Below are 19,610 nucleotides of genomic sequence, written 5' to 3' on the forward strand. Positions count from 1 at the left end.
CATAAAAACTCTGAAGTGTTTCCTGTTATGTTATACATATAAAATGTCCTGAATGTCATACCTATTTTATGCACTACATCATAACTATACTTCTATAGATTTATAGGATGTTAGTAGACCTGTTACTCACAAATATTTTAACTTTTCAAAGTTTGCTAAAATTCATAGAATGATTCAGGTTACTTGACATGATAGAGTCTTAAGTTGAACTTTAGAAAGCAAGGAAAAATTTAGGCCAAGATACAGGTCTGATTTATGGTGTAATTCAGTATTCTATACATGGAAAGATGTCCTTGACTGATTATCTGGCTGAGAGCCCAAATACTTACTGGGTTGGAATTTACATGCAAAGAGAAATCTTTTGTGAAAGTCATGATCTATTTGTCTTTGCCTTTTGTTTGGAGGGAAAAACACCAAAGATTTCAAGGACTACTGTATTATGCAAACATCAATTCTATGCATTTCTTCACGGAGTCTTTTACAGAGACCACACAGCACTATGTACTGTACACTTAAATTGATGTGTCTGCTATACTCTTCAATTCAATGGAAAATTAACTTGGAATCCTGTTATTCCATTATATTGTCCAGTGATACTGAATAACAAGAATAGAATCAAGTAAGCCAGCACTTCCCTTAGAAATTGGTAGTGTGTGGCAATCTGTGCTAGAATCCTAACTAAACAAAATCTACTAATCTCTAGCACATGCGTTCAGGTTTTCCATTGTCAATGCTCATGGATTTATTTGAACTTTAAGAACAGAAGATCAAATTCAATTCATCTAGAAACACCTAAGCAATGTACACTACACACACAGAGATTTCTTGAGAATGTCACAGCCAAATCTGGTGGTAGTTAATCAACAAATATTAAGGAAGAGTTCAGGATTTTTCTTTAATTCTGATCTTGGTGAAAACTTGTGAAAATTCTCGATTACAGAACAAAAAGATTTGATTTATATTTTACATTTTATATAGCTGAGATGCTGTAGTGTCAAAATTCATATTCTATCATATTTTAGAAAGTTCTAGGTAATGCTCTATTTTGGAACTGAAGGGCATTATTGGCAATTCACAATGGAATACATGATGGTCATGATCTACCAGGAAGAAAATGTTGTGATGTACATGAGGCACACGCATCTCACTCCCAAAAACTCTCCATAACACATGACTAGTGAGAGAGTGTAACAAGCTTCAGACAATGGCTGAGTACCCCAAGCTGTCAGGAAATCACAACTACTACAGAACAGCTTGGGAAAGAAACACAAAGAATGCATATGTAGAGTGTCATACATATAACATAAAAATTGCACAGAACATGAATTTTTATAATATAGCATATAAACTATGTAAACTGTAAAACATAAGTCACAGTTCTATTTGTTCTGTAATGGCTGAATTATTCAAAAATTTTCACCAAGATCAGGACAAAAAGAGAAACTATTTATACCACCTTGTAAGATTTGTAGCTTACCATTGCTAAATCTGACTGTGACACTCTCAAGAAATCTCTAGGTATCTCCTTGACCAAAGACTTTTGCCTAATGTGATGTAGGTAGGACTGTGATAAATTTTTCAAATACGCTTTTAAGATGACAACACAGACATTAAGTAAGAACTAATCTTCAGACCTGTTAATGTGGAAATGTCCATAATTTCTTCCATAAAAATTCTATGAATTTTTTCTGCTGAATCTTTCCTGGGATCTGGCTGTCATCATGGTACTTGGTCTCCTACAATTCTGAATGTTTCTAGAATCCCCATCAGTGACACCAGAGACCCTGTTTTGATATTCTATAGAAAACTTCTAAGTTAAAATAGGATGTTATCTGGGGAACACTTAAGTAAAGTCTATCTATACTAATCATATGTAATTTTATTAAAATAACAAATAAAATAGTCTCCACATTTCACATTTAATTATTTACTTCAGCATATTTTATTGTACTCATCAATCATGTATTTCTAACATTATAAAAAGGAACAGTTTACATTTCTACTTTCCATAGAGCAATTTGAGGGAAACATTTTATTTGCTATAAAGTACTACAGTATTGATCTATTTTTAACAATCCATTGCTGGTAGTGTGATAGAAACATTACCAATGCTAACAGATTATGTAAAACTAAGTAAATCCTTTAGGAGTAATAGAAAAAAGCCACCTATCAGCTCCCACAAAAAGAAAGTAAATAAATTAAACTTTATGTAACAAAAGGTATTTTCCTTATAGTAAATATATTTGAACTTATGATCAGTTTATGGTGCTAATTAGTGTCATTTGTTATAAAATATTGAATGAACTAAACATAAGATCACAAATGTCAGCTATAATCAAAGTAAAAATGTACTTTATCAAAATGAAGAATTTACAGCACAATGTTCTCCAAACTGAGCATTCAGGAAAACAATAACCTGGCTCCAAGCAGAGTTCAGAAATGCTAGTTATAATTGTTTAGACGTGATGACCTGGTCTGCTGCACTCCCATTTCCTGTCTTCTTGCAATGGTACCAAGATGAGTTACAAAGCATGAACATGATTACTTACTTAAATACATATTCAGTAGATGCAGGGGTGACCTGTATTAACAGGTATCATCAGAATGTAAGGGAGTGGTATGAAAATGCCAATAATAGCTACTCGGGCTTTATTTTATAAAGAAGTCTAAATAATGAGTCTCATTTGTCACATAAACATACATCTTCCCTTGTGAGAAGCAAGGTGTTTATGTGTTTTAATCCCTACAGTCTTCCTATGTAGGACCAAGACACCTTCCTCCACACTGTACCCTCAGGGGGCAGTTGTTGGGGCCCACATCAAGTCCTGCCTTAAAACACCCCTGTTCTGGTGGATCAGAACCAAGGGGACAGCTCTTCACCCTGTAACAGGCCCTCTACTTAGATGCTGTTCATCTGGTCAAACTCTACTCATTTTCTAGGTTTAATTCAGAAATCACCACTTCTGTGAAAAAGATACATTGAAAAAAGAATTCCACTGAAATAGACTTGGTTATTCCTGCCTTTGTGGCTCCCAGGGCTTTACCCATAACTTCTGTCACTCTAACACTCACCCTGGCACAGCGCAGTTAATGATTCACACATCTGCTTCCTCCTGCCAGAGGCATCCCCCTTGCCTCTCACCGAGCCTGCTACAGGGCCGGGAAAGTAGTTGTGCAATTATTTTTTCTTTTTAAATAAAATGAATGAGTCACCCCAAAAACAAGACAGCAGTTAAAAAAGACTGATTCATATCTTTGAAATTGATCCTGTTAGTGGGACAGAAAGGTGCCCAAGAGTAAGGCAGAAAGTTAACACAAAATTATAAAGAATGATGTTAAAAATGAAGTAAAAAGGGAAAAGTTGCCTAATTCTAACCAACACATCACTGCTGCTAATATCGTAAGTGAATGGAATCAGAAACAGGCACACTGCCATGCAGAGAAGAATTTTGGGGCCGGTGCTGTGGCACAGTGGGTTGAAGCCCTGGCCTGCAGCACCAGCATCCCACATGGGTGCTGGTTCTTGTTCCAGCTGCTCTCCTTCCAATACAGCTCCCTGCTAATGTGCCTGGAAAAGCAGCAGAAGATGTCCTAAGTCCTTGGGCTCCTGCACCCAATGGGAGACCTGGAAGAAGCTCTTGGCTCCTAGCTTCAGATCAGCTCAGCTCTGGCCATTGCAGCCATTTGGAGAGTGAACCAGCAAAGGGAAGACCTCTCTCTCTGTCTCTTCCTCTCTCTGTGACTCTTTCAAATAGATAAAAATAAATCTCTAAAAAAAAGAGAGAGAAAAGAATTTCTTTTCTCAATAATCAATGATTTCTTGTTTAACCACATAATTTTCTTTTTATTTTATTTATTTATTTGAGAGGTAGAGTTACAAACAGTAAGAGGGAGGGAAGGAGGGAGGGAGGGAGGGAGGGAAGGCGGGGAGAGAGGGAGAGAGGGAGAGAGGGAGAGAGGGAGAGAGGGAGAGAGGGAGAGAGGGAGAGAGAGAGGGGTCTTCTATCTACTGGTTCGCTCCCCAAATGGCCACAATGGCTGGAGCTGGGCTGATCCGAAGCCAGGAGCAAGGAGCTTCTTCTGGGTGTTCCACGCAGGTGTGGGGGCTCAAGAGCTTGGGCCATCTTCCATTGCTCTCCTAGGCCAAAGCTAAGAGCTGGATCGGAAGAGGAGCAGCCAGGACTAGAACTGGCATCTATATGAGATGCCAGCACCACAAGTGGAGGCTTAGCCCCCTATGCCACAGTGCAGGCCTCCTACACAATTTTCTTGTATGTACTCTTTAAGACAGAAAGAAAAAGGGAAGAATACTGTTTTAAGAGAAGCCTGTTAGAGAAAGACATTCAGAACACTAGCAATTCAGCTGCTCTCTTCAGAAGGGTTCTCCAAGACTGTGTGCCTTTAATGTCTGGTGAGGGTGGAAATGGCTGTCAGAAATACTATCAAAGAACTATTCCAAACGCTTTGTCAAGAGTTTTCATAAATTACTTACATGAGTCAGATACTAAGTCCCCACTGTACAAGGAAGGAAACAGAAGATGGAAATGAGTGAATGATTTGTGGGGGTTGCTTTTCGTCAAGCCAAGTTTCAGGGCTCTTCCTGTAGCCACTTACGTTAGTGTTTGGAAACATTACTCACAGACCGACACTAAAATTATCGTCATTTAAGACGCTTCGTTTAGGCTACTTCACATTTGCTAAATTGCAGTTTGAGGATTCCTTTCACGTGAAGCTGGAGGATCTGGCTGTATTCTTTGGGCATCTGATGGAAACCACGTTTGGGCAACTTGTTGTCATAGTAGTGGTGGCTGACAGGCGTGTCTTCCACGGTTCTGGAGAAGGGCCAGAATCCATACAGCTTCACGTTCTCACACAGCTCCACCGCCACGCTGGTGATCATCAAGCCAGTGGACAGGCGGTACGCAGTCACACCTTTAGTTCTCCAGAAAACAGCAAGGTGCTTCAGGTACTTGGGATGGAAAAACAGAACCTTCTGTCTTGCCTTAGACTCTTTGAGTGTGAAATACACTTTAAAGGACGTGCCAGTGTTGGCCCTGAAGGAAAACGCAGGCAGAAGGAGGAATGCATCTCCATAGGTTGCAATGTCTTCCAGAAATACTGCTTTTTTTTCCTTTAAGTTCCCATATCTGCCAAATGTTAAAAAAAATCACTATAATCACAATATTAATAATCAAAGTAGCAGATTTGTATCACGAGGTTGAATTTACTACTGGTCAAAAAACGGAAGCATTTTTATCCTGCATGTAAAAAAGATAAACTACAGACTCAGTGACAACTCATTCACACAAACCTGTCACAAATATCAAGGGGTAGACCTTTCTCCCCTTCTTGGAGTACCAAGGCTTTTGACTTCTATTTCCTTTTTATTAAAAAAATAATTTTTATTTATATAAAGTGAACAAATTTCATGTATTTCGCATTTACAGTTTTAAGGGCATACTGATACTTCCCATCCTCCCTCCTCCTCTTTTATTTTTCCTTTTAATTTTTATGATGATATACTTTCAATTTACTTTATAATCACAAGTTTACACTCTACTAAATAAAGAATTCAGCAAGTAGTAGGTAGCAAAGCCACTGTTCCTCAAGAGTATAGACAAGGGCTTTAAGCAATAATCAAATCTCAAAAATGTCAATTTAATTCATATACATTACTTTTTTATACTTATATATTAGTTACCATAGATCAGGGAAAACATGGTATTCGTCTTTTTGGGAATGGCTTATTTCATTAAGAATAACGGTCTCCAGTTGCATCTATTTTGTTGCAATTTCATTCTTTTTTACTGCTGAGTAGTATTCCAGAGTGTGTGTAAATATATATATATCATAATTTCTTTATCCAGTCATCAGTTGATGAACACCTGGGTTGATTCCATATCTTAGCTATTGTGAGTTGAGCTGCTATAAACATAAGGGTACAGATCACTCTTTCATATGCTGATTTCATTTCCTTTGGGTAAATTTCCAGGAGTAGAATGGCTGGGTCACATGGTAGATCTGCTTTCAGATTTCTGTGCAATCACCATACTGTCTTCCATAATGGTTGTATTAGTTTACATTCCCAGAAATAGTGTATTAGGGTACCTTTTCCTCACCAGCAAATCCTCACCAGCATTTGTTATTTTTTTGACTTTGGGATGATAGCCATTCTAACTGGGGGAGGTAAAACCTCACTGTGGTTTTTATTTGCGTTTCCCTGATGGTCAGTGATCCTGAACATCTTTTCATCCATCTGCTGGCCATTTGTATTTCATCCTTTGAAAAATGTCTGTTCATATCCTTAGCCCGTATCATAACTGGATTGCTTGTTTTGTTCTTGTTGAGTTTCTTGAGCTCTTTATATATCCTGGAAATTAATCCCTTACCAGATGTATAATTTGCAAATATTTTCTCCCATTCTGTCTAGACAGACATTCCTCATATTATTTTATATTCCAACTCAGTGATTTTGTTTTTCTAAAGTTGCTCTCTGATGCTCTAACACCTTCCACGTTTGCAATGAAATCTTTTTTTTTTGAGCACAGCACATATGTTCCACACATTGAAAAAATTCATTGAGCTATACACTTGTGATTTGTGCACATTTTGTATACATTTATTTATAAAATAGAAGTTTCCTCTAGAAAATCTAAAATATCTCTAAGAAAATTATATATATTATTTTAAAAACTTTTCCCATGCATTGTATTCTTTCTCTATATGGCTTAAAAGCTATCTCACTACCTAGTCTTGTAAGCCTAATTGTGAATGTTTAGAAAGTCACACTCCAGAAGGCAGCTACAATACTTTATTTTTTCTTCAAGAGATGACAGAACTATTTTCAGGGGCACATTCTATTAATAATGATTATTGGTCACTTTTGATAAAACAATGGAATAAAACTACGTATAAGATGAACCAGCCAACATTTTATAGAAGTTCTATTGTAGAAAAGAAACAGGGAAATTATTTTTGAGTAATAAACTATCCAAAGTGAACACTGTCTTTGTCAGGTTGTCCTGGGGCTTGCTCTTGGAAATCTCTAAACAGATCAACTTTTCTCAAAAAAGTGCTGCTGACCAACTTCCAAAGTGACCACTGCATCTGAGGGTATGGTCAAGTAGGGTCAGCAACATTGCAGGCAGAACTGTAAATTTCTTGTTAGAGATGCCCCCTGCCTTTACCTGGCCAGCTCTCCTCCCAGGCCAGCCAAGTAATGAGAGTCAACAGAGTGCCTTCCCCTAGGAGGTTCACACCTCCCTTAGGATATACCCCATGTGAAGAGATAGATAGGTCTGGGCCTCTTAACTTACAAGGCCTAAAGCCCACCAGATTATTATCAAGCCCCTTCTGTCAGGTTCTATTTGCCTCTCAATCAGAAAAATTACTTGTAGCTTAGACAGCACCTTTCTTAGCTCCTCTAATAATGACTCTGTCCTTTATTCTAGACCCTGTCTAGCACACTTGGGCCTCATTCCTTTGTAATCATAACCTCTACTCTACCACCAATGGCTCTACTCCCAACCTGTGTGTACTGATGGTCCTCTTCCCCACTTAATGCTCTATAATTTTTCAAACCTGGTAAATGCCACTCTTAGGATCATTGGTGACTATCCTCACTCTTTTATGACCTTGTCTAAATATGATCAGAGTCAGCAAACTTGGAAGGCTTCCATAGCCTTGGCAACTCATGACGACAGCCTAGGGTGGTTACTGGAGCCATAAACTAGAGTGTCAATTTGTTGGGTCAACAACAGGAGCCACTGTGCACTTGCTCCTCATGTGGGATCTCTGTCTTTAATGTGCTGTACATTGTGATTTAATGCTATAACTAGTACTCAAACAGTATGTTTCACTTTGTGTTTCTATGTGGGTGCAAACTGTTGAAATCTTTATACTAAATTGATCTTCTGTATATAAAGAGAATTGAAAAGGAATCTTGATGCAAATTGAAGGGGAGGGGGAGCGGGAGAGGGGAGGGTTGTGGGTGGGAGGGAAGTAATGGGAGGGGGAAGCCATTGTAATGCATAAGCTGTACACTGGAAATTTATATTCATTAAATAAAAGTTAAAAAAAAAGTGCTGCTGAGAATAATGCTGAAACTCTAAAAGCAAATGGGAAAAAAGTAATTTCACTATTGTTAAATAAAGATGAAGAGGTAAATAAATTTTCATTTGATTAGAAGCATTGAGCTTACGACACTAGAAGTACAACTGAGTCATACCTCTTATGGACCACAACCTTGATAGAATGTCAAAATTTGCAAATGTATTCTTAGATATTTCAAAAAATCCATTCCAGATGTAATGCACAAGTCAGTCTTATAAAAAAGATGAGCACTTAGAATGAGAAACATCTTAAGACAATGAAAACATTTCGTGAACAATTATATAACTTGAAGGTACTTACTTTAGCGTTATGATACTGGGATTCACAGTCACAAGGTTTGTTTTACTGCCAACATCTTTACTAACATTTCCTGTGGTTGGAGGGAGATTACACCTGAAATTTGGAAGGGAGACTATTTAAAAAAAAAAAAAACCTTATAAAAATAGCAAAACTATAGACAAACACACACGCAGGTAACTGTCCTTGTATCAGAGGAAATCGCTGGTGTTAACAGATGCTCATATACCATCCAATTTCTGTTTAAAACTAATTAGTACTAAACCCTTTACTGGCATCTGAATATTACACAAAATGTAATGTAATTTGATAAGTGCTTTCCATATTGATATTGATTTTTGTTAGCATGAGAAACAAAACTGATAATTTTACCTAGCTAAGCTTTTGAAGAATCCCCAATCCTTTTATGAAAATCGTTATTTATATGGATTATATTCCCACAGTGGTATGACAGCAATTTACAGATGTAAAAACTGAGGCTCTGTGACTTAGGTGATAGAGACTGCCAGAGGCAAAGACTACATTAAAAAATTAAAATCTTTTGATTCCCATATGGAGCATTTTGCTATCAAATTACTGTTTAATAAATAAAAGCAATGTTCGTATACTAATGTTTTCATTATGGATGTTCTCAGCCTTCTTTGAGTACTAATTTGTTTTTAAATTGTTACACAAATTAAGAATTCTAAGTTTGAATCATTATATTCCCATCACAAAAAAGGTAAAGTTGACTATGACTCCCTAAATGTCATTCACAGAATTTCAAATAGACTCTTTAAGAGCTAAGCATAAAAAAGAGCTCATTGAATGCTTCCTAAGGAAGGCTGTCTAAGGTTGCCATGATCTGCAGTATGACTCAGGTTGAAATATTCTGTTCCATGCCCTATGAAACATGAATAAATGAAGCTTATATTTCCACACTGATATAAAAGATATATCAGAAAATAAATATTGGCACTTGGGAAAAGAAATACTAATCATAGATACTAGGTCATAGAAAAGACCTCATTAGCTATCCTCCTGTACAAATCTTTCTAGAACTGTCACATAATCTTTAGAAGAATCAAAACAATTTCCATTATACATTCCTAGGGAAAATACTGGGTGATATTCATACACACCAGTGTAGCTATAGCCTATTTTGTGCCTTATACACTTAATTTGTAGCTCCTAATCTTTTGAAATGAAAAAATATGCAGCTTCCAGATTGTTTTATAATTTATCAACATGTACAGCCAAAATACACCCAAGAATAAAAAAAATAAGTTTTAATGACACCGACTATGTCTAGTCCTCACTTTGCCTTTCAGTTCAAATGGCTAAACTTCAGAGGGAACTCTATACAGTATTCAGAAAAATATAGAATTTAGAAATCTACATGCTTATTTGAGTTATACATTAAATATCTGCCAAGATTTTTTTTTAGGTTTTAAACCTAAACTTGTATATTTGAAGCTTGCTATAAAGTAAAATAAATGTTTAGGCATCACATCACAGATGCCTTGGGATTTTAAGTCTATAAAAAGTCGATGCCATGAAGAATTATTTATCTTTATTATGGCTTTTTATACTAAGTACTTGAACAAAATGGCTAACCCAATCAGATATTAGCCATTTTAACATTAGACATAAACACTACTCAATAATTGCTGGACAGTCAGGTTTATTGCTCCATTATTAACTTCAGTATGGAGATTCAACATGGGATTAAAATGAGGGGGAGCTGTTTACTGAAAATCATTCTTTCTTTTTATTTGCTAAATAAATCAATAAGGATCAAAGGATCTCCTCTGATGTATGAAATCAGTCCTAAAACAGGAAGAAAAAGATTTCTCCTCGCTCTTTTAAAGGCGTGTTTCAACTGAAATCCATCCTCAGATGGATCAATCCTCTTTCTGTCGGATTCTGAAAGTGGAGGTGCTTGTAGCATGGCCTATTAGTGTAAGACACACACACAGAAATCATGTCTGCTTCTAAGTTTGCAAGCTAGCTGGTATTGGAAGAGAAAGTGTTCTAAAAGACAGGATTCAGAAGCTGTGCTCTTTTATTATTATTATTATTTCAAGCCATAAAACAGTGGTGCTGCACAGCTGGGAATGTCTCGATTAGCATTTCCCCAAGTATTATCAGAGAAAACAAATCTTCCTTGACATGCTGCCTAAGGAAAAAAGGTCTTCAAGGGCAGGGAGCCTGGGTCCCTATTAACATTCTGAAGGCTCTGACAAGTCCTGCAGTCCCAATCCTTCTTTCCCCATGATTTCACCCAGAGCTCCCTGACGGATGAATACAGCACATTTTTATCTCTAAGGTTTCATTACTCTGAGGAACTCATGAGCCAAATAACACTTCAGCAGCATTTGTAGACTTCAGCAATGCAGCTCAAGGGTCAAAGTGTACACAGGGTATCTTTACAGCATCCCTTTAAAGTGCACAACTGACATTTTGCTTCCAAGAAACAGATTTGATGCGTCTTACCTAAAAACAAAGTCGGATTTATCAATTTCAGCTCCGCAGTGAGACCTGTTCAGAATGCCCCCATTTCCAACCACGGCACACTGATTGTAAGGGTACTCCACAAAAGGCTGGGACTAGCGGAGAAAATGAAACACCATTTGTTTTAGAGCCACTAATATCATTAGCTTAACTCTAGGACTTAACTTTTTATATGTGCTAAGGGCAAGTAAAAGAATCAGAAGAAGAAATGAAAGTAGCATCTTTTTAAAAAATATTTATTTATTCATTTAAAAGGCAGTGCAACAGAGCAAGAGAAATGTCTTCCATCTGCTATTTCACTTCCCAAAATGCTACAACAGCCAGAGCTGAGCCAGGCTGAAGCCAGGAGCCTGGAACTCCATCCAAGTCTCCCAGGTGGGTAGCAGAGGCCCAAGTACTTGAGCCATCTTCCACTGCTTTCCTAGGCACATTAGCAGGAAGCTGGGTTGGAAGTGGAGCAGCTAGGATTCAAACCAGCACCCATACGGGATACTAGCAGCTTTACCCACTGTACCACACCACCAGTCCTGAAAGCAGCATTTGAAAAAGAAAAAGCCACACAGCATGCTGACCAACTTTCTGTGACTTATAAGAAAAATCCTCATGCAAACCTGGTTTATTTCTCTGAGATGAGCAGACACCATATAACATAGAATATAATATAATAATACAAAATACATTTGTATGCAAATTACACTGTATTTTATGTCACATAATTAAGTAACAAAGTGAGAACACCAAAATCCTACATTCTGTCTCTCTGAACAAAAAGGGACATTTTTAGCAAAAAAATAAAGAAATTAGAAAGTGGTATTAAGTCTTCTATCTAAGGCATAAATTAATACTTAATTAGGTAAAAGTTTCCTGTGCTTGCTAATGGCCTTGGATTTATGCTTACTGCCTCTACAAATGACCAGCCGGAGCGCTCCAGGGAGAGCTACCGAGTCAGTGCTGACATTCTTCATATTCATTTCTAAGGCCTGAATCCTTTTCATTTCCTCTTAAGACTCAACTTGCACATGCCCGAAAGGTTTCGCACTCTCCCCGAGCCCTCCACCATCTGAAACATAAGTTTGCAAATCAATAGTGCACTTTTCCCTATTCTGGTCACTTTCCTTGAAGCAATAACATGACCTTGACCCAGCAGTGAGGTTGCTGGCTCGTGCTCCACACAGATGAGGTCCTGATTCACCTGTTTCGTTTCTAGAATTAGAATGTACATCCTGAAGGGCAGAGAGGGTGCGTCTTAGATCGAATTTCCCCTCATTGTTCTCTTCACATTTAGCATAGTTCAGTATACATGGTGGTACAATGGGCCACTCTGGTGTCACCCCAGGAACGAGCTGGATCTGGCTTGCTCAAGATTGCAAAGGTCCCCTGAGTGCTATTCAGGAATTCTGTGAGCTGGTAGTAAAACTACTGGGAACTTGAACTCTGCCAGGGTGAGAGTATTTGTATCACTGGGGTTGGCAAAGACTACAAAGTCAAGGCACATTCCTCCCCCAGTGACAGTTCCTCAGCACCACAGGCAACAGCCTGGGATGCCTGGTTCTGAGCAGCCCGGAGAGGTGGCAGACCCTGAACCTGACCTGCTCTGGAGGCTGCACCTGGGAGATGCCCCTAAAGCAAAGGGGACTCTGTGTCAGCGTTTCTCTCTTGAGAGGGTGGACTCCAAAACCTCAGTCATATTGTGCTCATTATGTGAAAGCCACTGTTCCAAGTACATAACTTCCTAGCACATTTAACCCACACTACAACCCTCTGAGCATTTTACAGATGGGGAAATGGAGGCATGAGTGCCCGTAATAGCTAGAAAGTGGCAGGGTTGGGCTGTGAACCCCAGGACTGCACAGTACATGCGCTTATCCACAACATAGGGCAGTTTTGCAGTCATCAGTGAAGTAAAATGTTGATTATGTGCTTTACTTCTCTTACCAATGCCTAGCAGGGGGCCTGGGTCTCAGATGAATGGTTCCCAGATACCTTCGATTATTCCACGTGGCTGAATTTCTAGCTCAAGATGTCTCCAGACAGTGTTTTCTAAATGGCACCACAATAAGTTCTGCATTTTATAGATAAGGTAGAATGCAAAAATGCAAATATGCTTTTTATGGCCCAATAGAAAAGATTACTGAGGGAGACATATCTCAAATTAAGCACGCAGAATAAGGAATGCTTTTCTCTGGTTTCTTGGTCAAAGAGGGGAAGACATCCATATGTTTTGGGATCTCATGTTCAGTAGGAGTTTAAATAAATTATAAACCTCGACATTCCCTAAAATAAACCTCTGAAGAAAATGCAAATTTGCACGGCTCAACTGCCTGCTCATTGCTCACTCTGGTTGAAAAATTTTCCCTTTTAAGAAATCAGCAAAGTTTCTAGAGGAAGTTACTTCACACACAGTTAATTAAGAGCTTTTATTGTGATCTGCTACATGTCTAGCAGTTCTGGGGAGCTGCGAGCAGGACAGAGAACAGGGCAGGCTGTGGGAAACCAAGTGGGACAGAGATCACAAGCCCATCCCTGGAAGGTTAATGTTGAAGCTACACACACACACACACACACACGGAAATGACCTAGTTTTACAATTGTTACTGAACTGACTTCTATATTTTCTCTTCCCAATTTTAAAAATTTCACATACATTTGGAAAAATGGATGCAATTGTTAATCATGCACAGATTTATCAACTTTATATTCCTTTCAAGGTGCCAAACGAGAGACAAACCAGCTGGGGCTACTCAGCTGCAAGCCAGGCAACCACTAACAAAACCCGCACGGTGAAAGAGTTGTTCATTTTAGGAACTCCAAGACCTTCCTTGATAGGGAGTAGAAATATTCTTTCTTGTCTTTTCAATTATTGATAACTTCAGTGCATCATGACAATGCTTTATGAGCTCTTGTTGTCTTAAACAAACTTCACTGAAGTACAATTACCCATAATAAATTGCATTTACTTTGTCGTTCACTTCAAAGAAACCAATTTTGTCTTTACTAATTTTCTCTACTCTTGACTTGATTTTTAACAATTATTTTTATCCTTCTTTTCTTTTAGAAAATTTGCAGTAGCTTTCATTATTATTTGCTATTTATTTCTCATTTATCCTCAGCAAATGTTCTTCCTCTACATTTTAATATAAAATGGGGCAGGTATTTGATACAGTGTTTAAAACACTGCTTGGGCCACTTGCATTCCATATTAGAGTGACTGCATTGGAATCCTGGCTCTACTCCCAACCCCAGTTTCTTGCTAACAAACACTCTGTGAGGCAGCAGGTGATGGCTATAATTGTTAGGCATCGTCCCCAACTGACCCAGCATCCCCGCCCTCCCCTCAAATGGGAGACCCGTTCTGGGCTCCTGGCTTCGGACTGTCCAGCTTTGGCTGTTGTGGGCATTTGCAGGGAGACCCCATAGATGGAAGATCTCTGGCTGTCTTTCTGTCTCTCTGCCTTTCAAATAAAATAAACAGATACTCTTTATTAAAAATTGGAGCAACTTACACAAGCAACAAAATGGCATTAAATGTAAGAATCTAACGTCCTACAGTTGATAAACTGCCTACTTAAAGTGATCCCATTTTTTGACCACATTGACTTAGCATAATTGCTTTTCATTTGATCACAAAAAGAAATCTGGGAGTGTATGTTTATAAGCAACAGGATGTCCTTCATGACAAAAATGCTCCCCAAGTTTGGATTTATGTGAAGGGACAAGTCGTTTTCTCACTGTATTGAGTGGTGGTATACCATATTACTCATTTGTCCAACAAATCTTTAGTGAGTGCCTACATGTTCTAGGAATATTCTTCAAGCTTGGAGTACCTCAATGAACACAGCAGGCAAAAATCTCCATCTCCTGGAGGTTATGTTTATTGACCACAAATTCTTGCATACTTACTTTCCAAAGATAGGCTTTATAAACCTACAGTTCTTTGTGAAGAAATCAATTTAGTCACCCAAGCTGACAATAAGAAGAATCTTATTCCAAGTTAACAACTGCTCATCTTCCCAAGTCACAGTAATTTCTATGCAGAAAGTCCAAGTGCCTCATCTCATGCGAAGACCCAGGAAGACCACAGACTGGAACAGCTTAGCACTTAGGACATAGATGTCCTTCCCTGCAGAGCCACACATTATTTAAATTGCACTAAAAACTCTTTATTTGCTTTCACTTTTATTTGGAAGGTAGAAAGAGAGAGATAGGAAGCTCCCTTTGGTTGGTTAACTCCCCAAATGCCTTTCACAGTCATATCTGGGCCAGGCCAAAGCCAGGAGCCTGGAACTCAACCCAGGTCTCTCACATGTGTGGTAGGGACCCCAGTGCTTGAGCCATCACCTGTTGCCTCCCAGAGTGCCCATTAGCAAGAAGCTGGAAACAGAAATGGATCCAGGATTCAAGCCCCAGCACTCTAATATGAGGTGTGGGCATCCCATGTAGCATCGGAACTGCTGTGCCAAATGCTTGCCCCTGTCTATTATCTGTGGTTAACACAACACAGCAGAGCATGCCATTGTAATTAATTAATTACTTCATCATTATAAACTGTAACTTAAAGGGAGAGGAAGTTCACCTGGAATGGTGACACAAACAACCCACACCACGTGTTTACTCACCTCCGGAAACATATGGAAAATGTTCTGTCTAATGGGAATTTCCTTTTTACTTTCCACTTCATAAGTCATGTTAGTCCCAACTGGAGTGTTATTCTGAGAAACAACAAAGTTTTGAATGGCATCACAACAGGAAGCAAGTTTTGCTCTGTAAAGGATAATAAAAGTAAACCAAGGAATAAGATTAACAAACCAAAAATAGACACTATGATGGGTAATGCAAAAGAGGATTTTTTTTTTGACAGGCAGAGTGGACAGTGAGAGAGAGAGAGAGAGAGAGAGAGAGAGAGATTGGTTCACCCCCCAATCAGCACTGCACTGATCTGAAGCCAGGAGCCATGGTCTCCCACACGGGTGCAGAGCCCAAGGACCTGGGCCATCCTCCACTGCACTCCTGGGCCACCACAGAGAGCTGGACTAGCTTTTGTCATTGACTTTCAAAAAGAAGATAAATTATTCACAAAGATGACACTGTTACCTCACTAGCTCTGAATGGTAGGATGGTGGCTTATAGGGTAAAATGGCAAAGCTTGTTAAATATCCTTATACTCAGGTAGTAGTATAAGTATAGAAAGTACGTGTGAATTCAGTAGTTTCATATATATAAGTTGCCATCTGATGATACTGTTTTTAGCTTTTTTCCTTTAAAAAATAGAATTTATTTATTTACTTTAAAGGCAGAATTAGAGAGGGGGGGAGACAGAAACACACACACACACACACACACACATCTTTATTTGTTGGTTCACATCCCAAATGACCACAATGGTTAGGTCTGGACCAGGCTGAAGCCAGGAGCCTGGAACTCTAGCCAGGTCTCCCACGTAGGTGGCAGGAGCCCAAGTACTTGCACTATCTTCTGCTGTTCTCCCATGTGCAACAGCAGGGAGCTAGGTTGGAAGAGGAACAGCCAGGACTCAAACTGACACTCATGTGGGATGCCAGCTTTGCATGCAGTGACTTAACTCTCTGCACCAACTCCAGTCCTGCTGATGATATCATTATAACACTAAAGAGAAAAATAAGAGAATACTTTACAATAGTCTCCCTTCAATCCATGGCTTCCCTTTTTTCATTCAGGTTATCCATTGAAAATATTAATATTTATCTTGACTCTTTTGAGAGAGACAGCACATTCACATAACTATTAGTACAGGGCATTACTTTAATTGTTCTATTTTATTGTTGTTAATCTCTTATCTAATTTAGAAATGAAACTTTTCCACAGGTTATATATGTTCAGGAAAATATATAATATAGATATGGCTTGGTGTTATCTGTGGTTTCAGGCATCCAGTGCAGGTCTTGAAACACAAATTCCTGCAGGAAAGGGAGTTGTGACTGTATTCTTAGCTTATAATAATTATACAGAAATTTAGTTACAGCATGAAAGTCATCAAAGCACTATGACAGGTTCACCAAAAAGAATCATGTAACACAATAAATTTTTTAAAGATTTATTTATTTGAAAGGTAGAGTTACAGAGAGAGAAAGAGGGAGAGACAGAGAGAGAGAGAGAGCAATCTTCCATTTACTTGGTTCACTCATTAAACGGCCTCAATGGCCAGGGATGGACCAAGCTAAAGCCAGGAGCCAGGAGCTTCATTTAGGTCTCCCACGTGGGTGCAGGGGCCCAAGAACTTTGGCAATCTTCCACTGCGTTCCCAGGCACATTAGCAGGGGGCTGGATTGGACATGGAGTATCCAGGTCTAGAACCAGCACCTTATGAGATGCCTGTGTTGCAGATGGCGGCTTTACCTGCTATGCCGCAATGCCAGCCCAACACAATGATTTTTAAGTGAAGCACACTTAAAGCTGTCATTCCTTACGGAAAGCCCACAAAAGTGTAAATTAGTACCAAGCTATATTTCAAAACCATCACAGTGATGTGAAGCGTTGTTATTAGAATGCCGGCCAGGAAGGTGCTTTCAGGGGTCATCCCTGAAAGGGTTAGCCCTCGAACCCTTGCAGGTGAATTCAGAACTACTCAGAACTGATGTTTTGCTTGTATGTTTTGTCCAGGACATAGATTCCATAGAGTCTCTTGATAAATATTCCAGGGCTTAGCCAACCTCAAGGTCAAGAAAGGCTTCCATTCATACAACTGAACTGTCTGTTAAATCCACTTTGCTTGTTACTTTTTCATAGAACTTTCTCATAGAAGTGCTTCATGTAATACAAAATGATAATCAAGCAAAACTGTAACCTTTTCAGTATTGAAGAATTTACAAAATTTCCTCTTTTCTTCTCAAAGAACCAGTTTTTCATTGTATTAGTCATTTTGTTCATTAATTCTTGACTTATTTGTCCATATTACTTAAAAACATGTATTCAAGTTAGATCAAATTATAGGAAAAGGAAGCTGGCTCTGGTTAAATTTCTTATGGCTGTTTTTTTTTCTCTTTCCACAATTTTATTATTGGGTCTTAGTCCTGAAAAACACTTTTGTACATGTCCCTTTTGAATTTTGTCCCTTTGAACAAATACATAGCTCTAATTTGTCATGGTCATTTTAAAAGCAGTCTTTCTGAATGTCAATACTTCTCAGGGAGAAAAGTCAGAGTCTATTATTTGCACCCCCAAATCAAGCTTTTCACTGTTTCTGATCATTTAACTTATCTCTTGAGTTGTCACCTGCTTATTATTTCTCATTGTATTTTAGAAGCTTTCAAAAGCTAATCCACAGAGATTAGCAAAAGTAAGAAATGAAAATGAAATGATATGTACTCAAAAACATGATGCTAGGTTGGTTTTAATTATAAATTTAATTTGAGAAAAATTTATATATTACAAATCAAGAAATTCATGTGTGTTTATAACTGAAAATGTTTCTTTAATTCAACATTTTGAGAAGACAATATAATAAACTCATGTACCTGTGACAAGAGACTTAATATCTATAAGGATATTCAGTGCTTTCAATAATCTTGTATTGGGGCCAGCATTGTGGTGTAGCACGTAAAGCCTCTGCCTGCAATGCTAGCATCCTGTATGGGTACCAGTTTGAATCCCAGCTGCCCCAGTTCCAAGCCAATTCCCTGCTAGTGGCCTGGGAAAAGCAGCAAAGGGATGGCTCAAGCATTTCGGCCCCAATAACCATGTGGGAATCCCAGAAAAAAGTCCTGGTTTCTGGCTTCTGCTCATCCCAGGCCCAGCCATTAAGGCCATTTGGGTACTGAATAAGAAGATGGAATATCTCTCTCGCTCTGTCTCTTCTCCTTTCTCTGTAACTCTGCCTTTCAAATAAATAAATCTTTAAAAAAATTGTATTAAAGAAAACACTAACTAGAGTTCCCCTTAATGTCTTTTCTGTAATGATTTTCATCTGAAATTATGTTTTCTAAATATGATAAAAATTTCAAACCTATAGAAAAGTTGAGAGAACCGGACAATGAGCACTTGTCTAACCACCAGCTGAAGCTGACAATGAACTTGACACTGTATTTGCCCTACTGTGTACCTGTCCATCAGTCCCAGTGTAGCAGTTGTTGCAGTTCAAGTTGCAGGTCTCAGTACACTGTACCTCTAAATACCTCCAACCAGCCCGGCTCCTTAGGCAACAACTTTGGTGATTATTTTTCCCCACTGATTAATTTTGCCTATTCTAGAACAGAGCAGAATCATGTAGCATATCTGCTTGTTAAGACTGCTGTCACTCAGCATAAATGTTTCTGTGGCTTATATACATGCCTGTATGAACGAGCAGAGGGGATTAATGTTTCACTTCCTGCTTCTCTCTGGAGCAGCACTCTGTTGTGTCACTATAACACCTAATTGATCACAATCATCTCCCAAAACACCAACACTGTAACCTAAAATGTCATTTCTTTTTTTTATTATTTAATGAATATAAATTTCCAAAGTACAGCTTATGGATTACAAAGGTTTCCCCCCCTACAACTTCCTCCCCACCCGCAACCCTCCCCTTTCCCACTCGCTCTCCCCTTCCATTCCCATCAAGATTCATTTTCAATTCTCTTTATATACAGAAGATCAGTTTAGTATATATAAAGATAAAATGTCATTTCTGAAACGTTCCTGTGGTCACAGACTAACAGGAATTTGATGTCTACATCTTCAGTCGCAGAATGATA

At 38.5% G+C, this 19,610-nt stretch overlaps 1 protein-coding gene across 1 annotated transcript in view; it reads right to left on the minus strand.

The window, feature by feature from the left end:
* Nucleotides 1–4,678: 4,678 nt before the first annotated feature.
* ST8SIA6 (ST8 alpha-N-acetyl-neuraminide alpha-2,8-sialyltransferase 6) overlaps nt 4,679–19,610 on the minus strand; it is a 150,372-nt gene continuing 135,440 nt past the window's right edge. The window contains exons 5-8 of the mRNA XM_062211356.1: nt 15,519–15,663; nt 10,885–10,997; nt 8,413–8,505; nt 4,679–5,147 (exon numbers count right to left, since the gene is read on the minus strand). Of these exons, the coding sequence (XP_062067340.1) occupies nt 4,679–5,147; nt 8,413–8,505; nt 10,885–10,997; nt 15,519–15,663 (820 nt within the window). The remainder of the gene's footprint in view (nt 5,148–8,412; nt 8,506–10,884; nt 10,998–15,518; nt 15,664–19,610) is intronic.

The sequence above is a fragment of the Lepus europaeus genome, chromosome 14, assembly GCF_033115175.1.
Source record: "Lepus europaeus isolate LE1 chromosome 14, mLepTim1.pri, whole genome shotgun sequence".
NCBI lineage: Eukaryota > Metazoa > Chordata > Mammalia > Lagomorpha > Leporidae > Lepus > Lepus europaeus.